The sequence below is a fragment of the Electrona antarctica genome (genome assembly GCF_951216825.1).
Source record: "Electrona antarctica genome assembly, chromosome: 2".
Taxonomy (NCBI): Eukaryota; Metazoa; Chordata; class Actinopteri; order Myctophiformes; family Myctophidae; genus Electrona; species Electrona antarctica.
In genome coordinates, this window is record NC_136807.1 from 3,926,537 (window position 1) to 3,939,003 (window position 12,467).

General features: G+C 44.3%; 1 protein-coding gene across 1 annotated transcript in view; it reads left to right on the plus strand.

Moving 5' to 3' along the window:
- Positions 1-12,467, plus strand: part of prex1 (phosphatidylinositol-3,4,5-trisphosphate-dependent Rac exchange factor 1) — a 178,841-nt gene that overhangs the window by 106,993 nt on the left and 59,381 nt on the right. The window contains exons 16-19 of the mRNA XM_079492023.1: positions 3,029-3,174; positions 5,180-5,272; positions 9,874-10,022; positions 10,819-10,904. Coding sequence (XP_079348149.1) covers positions 3,029-3,174; positions 5,180-5,272; positions 9,874-10,022; positions 10,819-10,904 — 474 coding nt within the window. The remainder of the gene's footprint in view (positions 1-3,028; positions 3,175-5,179; positions 5,273-9,873; positions 10,023-10,818; positions 10,905-12,467) is intronic.

The window sequence follows — 12,467 nt, forward strand, 5'->3', positions numbered from 1 at the left end:
TAGCAAAAATAGCCGATCTACAAGCTCAAAACGCGTCGCAGCGCGACGCGTTTTGAGCTTGTAGATCGGCTATTTTTGCTTCGACAGCAATATATGGCCCTATAGGGAGTGAGTGTGGAAATATAGTGGCCCTCTCCATCGTCAAAGTGCAAATGTGACCAGATTTGACCAGATGTCTGAAATAAGTGTCAGAGCTGAAATCGACATGTAAAATATATGAAATAAATGCTTAAAGGAGCATTCAGTGATTTGGGTGATTTGGAAAACCACCCAGTCCGCCCCGGTAACAAAATGTGCACATGCACGCTCTACAGTGGGGGAAAGTGCAACAGGCCAACAGCATGTGCACCAAGGCGCCCCCAGTCGATCATGATTGGAGGAAGGCCCCTCTCATCTTGATTGGATGAAGGCTTTGCCACCCGCCACCAAAACTGAAACTAGGGTTTTTTGACCCCAGGGGCTCACTGGGGACAGGGAGGAACTCCTTATATGGTCAGCACACTCTATAGTAGGGAGGATTATCCAGAAAAAAAGAAAAAATAAGTGATATTTGAATTAAGTAAAATCACTGAATATACCTTTAAACATGTAGCTAGGTGTAATGTTAGAGTCCACAGAAGTGAACCTTTCAAGCCTGTTTTCTCAACTTGTTGTTTTCGGCAAGACATTACTCTATAAGCCATATCTTCAAAACTGGTGTCTCCATTTGAAGCTATGATTCCCTGCTTTCATATGATATGAAAAAACGAAAATTCAAAAAAAATCCAATGGCAGTTCAAATTTGGTGTTTGTTGATAATTATAATTTTTTACAACTGAGCTAATAGAGCTCACCTTCTTACTCACAGGGAAAAAAAATATTTTTGATGCGTCATTCCAATGCCAAAGCCGAGATTCTCTTCTTTTATTGATTCAGTTTGAGATCGCTCTCCGATCAGCGTCTCCGTTGCTAGGAGATACACTGGAAATGGTCTGTCCGTCAGTAAAAATGTTCCCCCTCGTTGACTTCAATGTTAACCGAAATCTTTAAATCTTTTATCTCGGATACTTTTTCCCAGATTGAGTTAAAGGAGCATTCAGTGATTTGGGTGATTTGGAAAAAACCCCGGTCCGCCCCGGTAACAAGATGTGCACATGCACACGCTCTACAGTGGGGGAAGTACAACAGACCAACAGCACGTGCACCAAGGCCCACCCCACTCGATCATGATTGGAGGAAGGCCCCTCTCATCCTGATTGGATGAAGGCTTTGCCGCCCAAACCGAAACTAGGGTTTTTTGAACCCAGGGGCTCACTGGGGACAGGGATTAACTCCTTATATGGTCAGCACACTTTATAGTGTTGTGAGCTTGTACATCGGGCTATTTCTGGCAGAGATTTGGTGTTGGCGGAAGGAAGTGGTTCAACAGAGCCAAATCCAGGTCCAGTTTACTAAGTCTATTTACTCTAGTGGGCTTAAGTATCGGCCAGACAGACATATCGGTCAGGCTCTGGGCTATTAAATGCAAATACATGGGGGGGGGGCACGCTGGGTGTGAGAGTGGGGGGCTTGGAACAACAACATCCACACAGATGATCGCCTCACACATTGATTCACACAAGACAGAGTGTTCCTCAGAGTCTCCGTAGAGAGACCAGCGTGTCCTGGCATGTGATGGCAACAACAACCCACACATGGGTTATGGGCCCAGATGTTCCTGCCGGCTGATGAGGCTAATTAACCATCATCTTGTTTGTGTGCAGACACGCTGATGGCTCTGTTTGTACACCTCTACTATGTGGGTCTGTTTGTACACCTCTACTATGTGGGTCTGTTTGTACACCTCTACCACGTGGGTCTGTTTGTACACCTCTACTATGTGGGTCTGTTTGTACACCTCTACCACGTGGGTCTGTTTGTACACCTCCACCATGTGGGTCTGTTTGTACACCTCTACTATGTGGGTCTGTTTGTACACCTCTACCACGTGGGTCTGTTTGTACACCTCCACCACGTGGGTCTGTTTGTACACCTCTACTATGTGGGTCTGTTTGTACACCTCTACCACGTGGGTCTGTTTGTAAACCTCTACCACGTGGGTCTGTTTGTACACCTCTACCACGTGGGTCTGTTTGTACACCTCTACTATGTGGGTCTGTTTGTACACCTCTACTATGTGGGTCTGTTTGTACACCTCTACCACGTGGGTCTGTTTGTACACCTCTACTATGTGGGTCTGTTTGTACACATCCACCACGTGGGTCTGTTTGTACACCTCCACCACGTGGGTCTGTTTGTACACCTCTACCATGTGGGTCTGTTTGTACACCTCTACCACGTGGGTCTGTTTGTACACCTCTACCACGTGGGTCTGTTTGTACACCTCTACCACGTGGGTCTGTTTGTACACCTCGACTATGTGGGTCTGTTTGTACACCTCTACTACGTGGGTCTGTTTGTACACCTCTACCACGTGGGTCTGTTTGTACACCTCTACTATGTGGGTCTGTTTTTACACCTCGACTATGTGGGTCCGTTTGTACACCTCTACCACGTGGGTCTGTTTGTACACCTCTACCACGTGGGTCTGTTTGTACACCTCTACCATGTGGGTCTGTTTGTACACCTCTACCACGTGGGTCTGTTTGTACACCTCTACCACGTGGGTCTGTTTGTACACCTTTACCACGTGGGTCTGTTTGTACACCTCTACCACGTGGGTCTGTTTGTACACCTCGACTATGTGGGTCTGTTTGTACACCTCTACCACGTGGGTCTGTTGGTACACCTCTACTATGTGGGTCTGTTTGTACACCTCTACCACGTGGGTCTGTTTGTACACCTCGACTACGTGCACAGTAAACAATATGTTCTATGTATCTACGTATATAAAATTGCATTGTGTTAAAAAATAGCAGACCTACAAGCAAAACCTATGAGCTTGTAGATCTGCTATTTTTCAATAGCTAAAGCATAACATAATGCACCAAAAGGGGTTCCCGCCCAAAATGCGTTAAGCCCCTCATATTAATATTTAGTCTCCTTTCAGTTCTAGAGAAGAGTGAGTTCAAGGACGAGTCTCAGTTCTTCCGGTTCTACGCTGACGAGGAGACGGAGGGAACCGGCGCTAAGAGCAAACAGCACCAACGCACCGACTTCAAGCTCATCGAGAACATCCTGGCCAAATCTGTAGTGGTGAGTAAGACTTCAAGGTCATCGAGAACATCCTGGCCAAATCTGTAGTGGTAAGTAAGACTTCAAGCTCATAGAGAACATCCTGGCTAAATCTGTAGTGGTGAGTAAGACTTCAAGCTCATAGAGAACATCCTGGCTAAATCTGTAGTGGTGAGTAAGACTTCAAGCTCATAGAGAACATCCTGGGGAAATCTGTAGTGGTAAGTAAGACTTCAAGCTCATCGAGAACATCCTGGCTAAATCTGTAGTGGTAAGTAAGACTTCAAGCTCATCGAGAACATCCTGGGGAAATCTGTAGTGGTGAGTAAGACTTCAAGCTCATAGAGAACATCCTGGCCAAATCTGTAGTGGTAAGTAAGACTTCAAGCTCATAGAGAACATCCTGGCTAAATCTGTAGTGGTAAGTAAGACTTCAAGCTCATAGAGAACATCCTGGCTAAATCTGTAGTGGTGAGTAAGGATGGACGGTAACTAAGTACAAAAGTAAATGTATAAAGTATTTTTATGTAAATAGAAATCTTGGAACCCAAACATTACAAATACTTTTTACCAGTAAGACGACCTATAAAGGGCGAGGTCGCGCTGAAACAAACAACAGAGCTTCTTAATACGGCACAGTTGAGAAGCAGGAGTTAAACTATTAATCTGGTGTCAGTGAGGTCAGATGTACAGTTGCTGGCCGACTCCATATATGCAGATATAATAATGTCAAACCATGTATGGCTATCCAGGGTTTGATGAGGTCAGTGCCGTGATCTTCATATATGGAGATCCAGGTGATGATAGTCCGCTCCACATATGGAGATCCTTGTGTTGTACCAACTTGGTTCATTTGCAAGTGTGACTCGCATCGCGGCGACCACACTGGTTATCATGAGACTGTCACAATATGGCCATATACTGTATTGACATTCCCATATATGGGGGGCGATGTTGTCTATGTCCCAACGCCAAATGATCCGCTGATGAATAACTACCCTATTAACACATTGAGAGCCCACGCAAAACTGCCCAAAATCACTTTCACCTAGAAAATCCATTCATATTTTTTATAATTCAGCTGACTGTGGAGACACATGCTGGAACTTTTTACTTTGAAATGTTTTATAGTTTCTGAGTTATTTAATTTAAACGCCAAATGCATTCTCAATGGCGAAAACACAAACTTTGGCACCACGTGTAAAAAAAAAAAAAAAAAAAAAAAAAAGTGTTTTGATTTTTATGATTTTTTTAAATAAAATAAAAATAAAAATAAAATAAAAATATATATATAATTTTTTTTTTCAAAGACGTCCACAGACGTCTTGGGCTATGCACGTGCAGTAATACCCAGGACGTCCACAGACGTTTTGGGCACAAAATGTGTTAAGACAGATGCCTTCTTGTGCTGGCGTGCCAACATGGACATCAAGCCAGTCACAAGCCGCCATGCCATGATCCAGTACCTCACCAAGTACGAGCCCCATTCTGAGACGCTCAAGGAGCTTACGGAGGAGTTGCAGAATGGCGACTACACTAGGTACGGTGATGCGTTTGCCAAGAGGCACACTGGTCGGCTCTGTGGGGGATCGCGACTACGCATATGCCCATATAGATGATCCCTGATGATGTCACGAGGCGTGACCATATATGGAGGCGTGACCAACGTGAAATGCTCGTTTTCATAGTAAATGCAACCTGTGGTCGCAATGAATTAACCACTTAAGCCCTATTTCAAAATAATATAGTACATGTATGAGATTGTAGATCGGCTATTTTCACTATTTTTGAGAGATCCTGAAAATGCATGAGAAGTGCTGAACATTTCTGAAAATGTACTTGGTACTTTGTCTACCACTGGTGGTAAGTAGGGCTGCAACGGTTATTCAGACTAATCAATTAAATCAATAATTAAAACAATCAATAATTTTATAAAATAATAGATTAATAACTATCCCTATTTCCACAAATGTGAATTGTGAAAATTGTGAATGAGTCCCACCGTGGTGTGTCTCTCTGTGTGTAGATTCATCCTGAGGAGGAAGACTACGGCTTTGAGATCGAGGAGAAAAACAAGGCCATCGTGGTGAAATCTGTCACCAGGGGCTCACACGCTGAGGTACAGTATGGTCAATATGGACACGCTCGCACAGGCACACACACACACACACAGCGAGACATGCACGCACACAGACAGTGACATTCTGTCCAATCCATTATTCCCAGTAGGTGAGGACTGTCACTCCTGTTCTCAACAGCTTAGAGGCCCATTAGACATGCTGACTCACATCACTCTGAGTTTACACGCACGCACGCACGCACGCACGCACACACACACACACACACACACACACACACACACACACACACACACATATTCTGGTGTGAACATTGGCTTAAAATAGCACATCTACCACCAACTCAGTTGTCGAGCTTGTAGCTGTTCAGAGTGGGGGGAGAGCAGACTAAGTGCAAAAGCCAAGTGTCAGGTTGACTATATATTTAAGCTCAAGGAATAGAGATTAACCTATGATGTCATGATATACTTTTTATTTGTGTTTTTTCTATTCACTTGGTCATTAATACTTTCAGCGCCATTGCCGACGATTAAAGTCAATTGAGCCTAATTTTGATACTGACGCTTAACGCCATTGCCGACGGCCTTCGGCAATTGGGCTTTTATAGCGCGTTCGATTGCTCGAGCCATAATGCTACTCACGTTAGCCGGTTAGCTAGCTGTGTTGTTAGCACAGCACTGGATCGCCCATCTTAGATCGTCGTCGCCATAATAATCCATTTTATCCATTTATTTCAATCGCCTGTATCTCCTATTCCTTGTCCCAGATGGCATTTTGGTCAAAACAGCGTTTCTTTGACGGCACAGATCTGACGATGTAGAGCTCTCCAGAGCTCCGGTCTGGATTCAGATTGTAAACAAGGCCTGCCTAGCTCCGTGTAGATTCCAAGGTTATGACTACTGCTCATGGACCGGAAATGGCGGCTTTTCAAAATAAGAGCTAAAATTTAAAAAATGCTGCCGTGAATTAGATCCTAATTTTTCAATAAATGCTAGCGGGCTAAGTGTTAAGGTCCACAGAATGAGAGGTCTGCTCTGCCGGAAACATTGTGAAAAAATCGTTATGGCCATTTTTGTAAACCACACCATAGACAACCAATATTAGGCAAAACTGACTACTTTAAGTAGCATGTGACATGTCAAACTAGGGGGTTTTCATGATTCTGAATCCATTCCGAGCATTAGTTTTGCTCGAAAAATACTTGTTTTTTTTGGACCACAATGCTCGGAAATGACTTCCGTGAACCGGGGGAATCGAGGGGATGAGCGAGTGGCGTCAGGACTTCGGCGCTCTATGGTGTGGCATACAAAGATGGCCATAACTGTTTTTTTCGCGATGTTTCCGGCAGAGCGGACCTCTCATTCTGTTGACCTTAATGACCAAATTAATAGAAAAAATCACACCTGTGTGAAGTGAGGGGCGCTAATATATTAAAGTCTAACTCATGTTGATTAGGTGATGTGATGTAAAACAAACGGTTAATAGTATTAAGGGCCCATAATTAAAAGCAGCCTGGATCCAACCCTGTTTCAGCCTAATGCATGAATAGTGTCAAATAACTACTCTATGTAATAACTAACCGACTAACCAAGGCTAACGGTGTGAGCGTTTCACGACCCTCGCTCAAATCATCTTCTATAGCCATGCAGTCGTCTGACAACAGACGCAGAAAGATAATAATGATGTCAATGACAACATGCTAACATCTGTACTTTGTTATTGAGACACAAAATAAAGGATCACAGACACAATCTTGGCTTCTTAACATTGCTGGCAATGAATAATAAAAATGTATAACTTGCGAAGGGAAAGTCGAAGGACATTACCCATGTTTATGTAAAAGGTGTGTTGACAAGCATCCAAGAGTCTCATTTAAAAAAAAGAAACTGATTCATACCTCTGTTGTTGTTGTAGTTATTATTAGTATTATACTGGAATCGGTGACCCCTTGAAGGGCCTTTGACCCTCGCTTTCCCCCCTCTTAAAAACAGGCATTTCACAGTGCGGGGGGGGGGGGGGGGGGGGGGACTATTTGGAGGCCCTTGGCATGGAAAAGAAAAGATTGGGAAGCCCTGGGAGCCGCTGGCTCCTCTCCCATACTGTCTCGTCTGCAGGACTCTCTGTAGTTTTAACTGTAGTTCTTCCACTTGTTGTAATTCTTTATTTCTGCCCCCTCCAGCATTCCAGCACAGTAATAATGCACGCACGCACGCACGCACGCACGCACGCACGCACACACACACACACACACACTCTTCACTTGAGTATTTCTCAATACTTCATACTTTCACCCGACTACATCTCAGAGGCAAAGTTGCAAAGCGCTGTGAGCCTAAAGATTTTGAAACATTTGAGTATTTTTACTTTGGTACTGTAAGTATTTTGATGCTGAATACAACACTTTAACTTGTATTGTGGTATTGCTACTTTTACTTAAGTAATCAATCTCCACCACAGACCCCTGCACCCCTCCACAGACCCCTGCACTTCCCAGCAGTATGATCACCATTTGGGGCACATGAACCCCTGTGTGCCAACTCAGTGAATGTGCTCATTCCCACGGGGGCCATGACAACAGGACAGAGACAGCCAGAGAGACTAGCTACTAGATTCATGACAACAGGACGGAGACAGCCAGAGAGACTAGCTACTAGATTCATGACAACAGGACAGAGACAGCCAGAGAGACTAGCTACTAGATTCATGACAACAGGACAGAGACAGCCAGAGAGACTAGCTACTAGATTCATGACAACAGGACAGAGACAGCCAGAGAGACTAGCTACTAGATTCATGACAACAGGACAGAGACAGCCAGAGAGACTAGCTACTAGATTCATGACAACAGGACAGAGACAGCCAGAGAGACTAGCTACTAGATTCATGACAACAGGACAGAGACAGCCAGAGAGACTAGCTACTAGATTCATGACAACAGGACAGAGACAGCCAGAGAGACTAGCTACTAGATTCATGACAACAGGACGGAGACAGCCAGAGAGACTAGCTACTAGATTCATGACAACAGGACAGAGACAGCCAGAGAGACTAGCTACTAGATTCATGACAACAGGACAGAGACAGCCAGAGAGACTAGCTACTAGATTCATGACAACAGGACAGAGACAGCCAGAGAGACTAGCTACTAGATTCATGACAACAGGACAGAGACAGCCAGAGAGACTAGCTACTAGATTCATGACAACAGGACAGAGACAGCCAGAGAGACTAGCTACTAGATTCATGACAACAGGACAGAGACAGCCAGAGAGACTAGCTACTAGATTCATGACAACAGGACAGAGACAGCCAGAGAGACTAGCTACTAGATTCATGACAACAGGACAGAGACAGCCAGAGAGACTAGCTACTAGATTCATGACAACAGGACAGAGACAGCCAGAGAGACTAGCTACTAGATTCTGAAAGTGTTGTCATGTCAAGGAAACCCCAAATTGATATGGATTTTGGCTGCATCCCCCCCCCCCCCCCCCCCCCCATCTAAAATCATGTGGCATTCAGAGTTTTTTTTTTTTTGTACTATTTTTGAATAGATGTATAATAGATGTATACAATAGGATATACCTAACCAACAGACATTGAGGGTGGCGTGTGATTATTTTTTGAGGGGCACTAGCCAGTCCTATATACAGCTTTTTGGTCTCTATTGGAAACTGTGTGTCCAAACAGATGGCTATGACCCCTCCTATTTAATCTATATATGCTTCCCCGGCCTAGGACAAATAATAAGCAATAATAAAGTAAATTACCATAATTATGCAGATGACACGCACATTTACATATCAGTTACATCAACTGACTATATGGTCCTGTTGATTCCCTCTGTCATTGTATTGAGGAAATCAATGACTGGAGGGCAAAATGTTCTTCAATTAAATAAAGATAAAACTGAAATCATAGTTTTTGGACCACAGAATCAGAGACGGAGTGTAATCTCTCACCTTGAATCACGGTCTATTATACCCAAGAGTCGGGTGAGAGAGCTTGGTGTACAGTCTGTACACGTACATATTCTCTTATGGGTTCTTTACAAAAGGTTTGACTACTGTATACAATTGCACCCCTATAACGGTTGCACCCCTATTTTCCTTTTAACCCATTTTGGACGGGAACCCCTTTTGGTGTTTCAAGAATTATGTTACACTTTAGCTATTGAAAAATAGCAGATCTACAAGCTCATAGCGCGCCACCGAGTGGCGAGCTACGAGCTTGTAGGTCTGCTATTTTTGAAAAATCGTGAAAATGCGGCACAAATCTTTGAATATAATATTCTTTCAGAGCGAATGTTTTTAACTCAAATCTTTGCTTCTGAGGGGTTCCTGGAACAACATATTTTCAGATGGGGATCGTGGCCAATTACATATCATTTTTGGGGTTCTTGACATGAAATATGGAGCACCACCGATACAGAAACATCCTTCAGAAAACTGTCAGAAGTTAGAATACATTTTTAAAATTTCGACGTCAGGCCTAAATGGGTTAATTTCATTTTGTTGTGGTGATGCGTTGACAAGCGACAGCTTGGGAGTGTCACTCCAGGACAAGTCTCTGCCTGGAAAGAGAACCTTCTGATGTGCGTGCGTGTGTGTGTGTGTGTGTGTGTGTGTGTGTGTGTGTCCAGATGGCTGGTCTGCAGGTGGGCAGGAAGATCTTCACCATCAACGAGGACCTGCTGTTTCTCAGGCCTTTCGCCGAGGTGGAAACCATGATCAACCAGTGCTTCTGCATCCGACGTTCTCTCCGTCTACTGGTGGCCACCAAGGGCAAAGAGTGAGACACTTCTCAATGTGACTTTTAGGATCTTTTTTGGGGGGGCTTTCCCCTCACTTTGGTGTAAATGGGCTTCACATATTGCAGTGTGATCTTTCGGAATTATGTTTTTTTTCTATGTGTAAAGCCCGGGATTTGAACCCTGGTCTCCCGCTTTGGAAGGGACAGTTAAGTGCCAAGCATGTTAGCCACTAGCCTAAGAGGGAATCCCTCCTTAGCTGGGGGAGATATTGGCTCTTTCGTCTTCAGGCAGAGGCCCGAGCCACTCTGCTACACATGAATGAGTGAAATGATATGTTATATTGTTCTGGGGCGACTGTGGCTCAGGAGGTAGAGCAGGTCGTCCAATGATCCATGGGTCGGCGGTTCGAATCCCGGCTCCTCCTGTATACATGTCAAAGTGTCCTTGGGCAAGACACTGAACCCCAAATTGCTCCCGATGTGCTGGTTGGTACCTTGCATGGCTTCCGCCGCAATCGGTGTATGAATGTGTGTGTGAATGGGTGAATGTAATGTACTATATGTAAAGCACCTTGGATAAAGGCGCTATATAAATGCACCATTTCTGTTTTTGTAAACCAGGATTGTGAAGATCCCTGACAACCCAGACGGCCTGTATAAAGGCGCTATATAAATGCACCATTTCTGTGTTTGTAAACCAGGATTGTGAAGATCCCTGACAACCCAGACGGCCTGTATAAATGCACCATTTCTGTGTTTGTAAACCAGGATTGTGAAGATCCCTGACAACCCAGACGGCCTATATAAATGCACCATTTCTGTGTTTGTAAACCAGGATTGTGAAGATCCCTGACAACCCAGACGGCCTGTCCTTCAGACTGTCTGGTGACAGCCCTCCTCATGTCCACGCAGTCAGGAAAGGTTGGTGTCACTTTGTCAACCACTTTGATAGCAGACCTACAAGCTCATAGCGCGCCACTAGGTGGCGCGCTATGAGCTTGTAGGTCTGCTATTTTTTAAAAATCGTGAAAATAGAATTTTAAAAAAAATCTTTTTTTCTTTTTTTTTGATAATATTTTGGGGACCCCCCAAAATAATTTGGCGACCCCCCGAGGGGTCGCGACCCACGGGTTGAGAACCCCTGATCTAGTGGGAATTGCCAAAAACGTTGAAAACCCCTGCACTAGATTGATTGATTGAATACTTTATTAGGCAGAAAGGTAAACAGTACAGAGTACAGTCAAACACTTAGTCCAAAAGGACATCACTGAAAAAGTCTAGTTTACATTCAGGTCCTGGGTATTCAATTCATAATCATGACGTGAAAAATAACAGCAAAATTAAAATCATCACCAAAAATGGTGACGATTGGTGGATGGGGTTATAAAGAGGTTATAAAGAGGTTAGTCATTTGACTAAGGGAGGAGTGATCATGTCCTCTCCCTTTCGCCTGCTGAAAGGTGGATTTTCAGCCCTGTTTTAAAGAACCAGAGCCATATATATTCGCCATTATTTGACATGCACTTTTAACCTGGCGTCCCTATTTTCTAAGCTTAAAAGAAAATCTGATGAATGTCAAATTCATAACTTGAGGGTGCTTGACATGAAAAGGTTTGAGAACACGAAGCGATCTAGAACAAATAGACGTTTGAAACGTCTGGTACGAACAGAAACCAAAGCACAAAGATGAGGAGAAAGTTGAAGAATCCGACACCTGTTACACTGTAAAACCCTGAGTGTTAATGTGCCTCTGTGGGTGTACAAAGGGATCCACTGTGGTTCTGTGTGAGTTAAAGGAACACTAACTCACTGAGGATCTGACGGTGTGTACCGTCTGTTTCACTGTGAAAGCCATGCTGGGCTTTTAACTGCCACCTGTCAGCCACCTGGTCCGGGGTCAAAGGTCAACCCTGTAGTACACCAAACGCCCTTTTCAAACATGTGCACATTTACAGGCACACGCAGTCGCTCGCTTGCGTGCGCACACACACAAATCATTGGAGTGTTATTATTTACACCACTTGGCTCTCTTCTGACAGTCTTCAGACCAGATGTTCATAGAAAGGCAATTCAATCGTGTATTCCCACTGAAACAAACACAGACAGACTACACACACACACACACACGCATGTGTGCGTGTGTGCGTGCACACAGTCGCACCCTTCCCTAAGTGAGGTGAGGAATGTGGCCTTGGTTTGAGGTCATGACCACTCTGCTCTCTTTCACTTTCTCACACCGTCTGCCTCATGTTTCATGACTGGATGTCTACTTGTATATCAGGGTTGTGTTAAAGTCCGGGGTGGCCAAAATCCCGGGGCTGGTCCTCGTTGATGGGATTTTGGCCTTGCTCTGCGATGCGTTGTGTGAGCTTGTAGATCGGCTATGTTTGGCCAATGTTGTATGAATATGAAAGAATATGAATGTTGGTGCTGGGGTTCAATAAAGCAGTGGTTCCCAAAGTGGGGTCCAGGGACCCCCAGGGG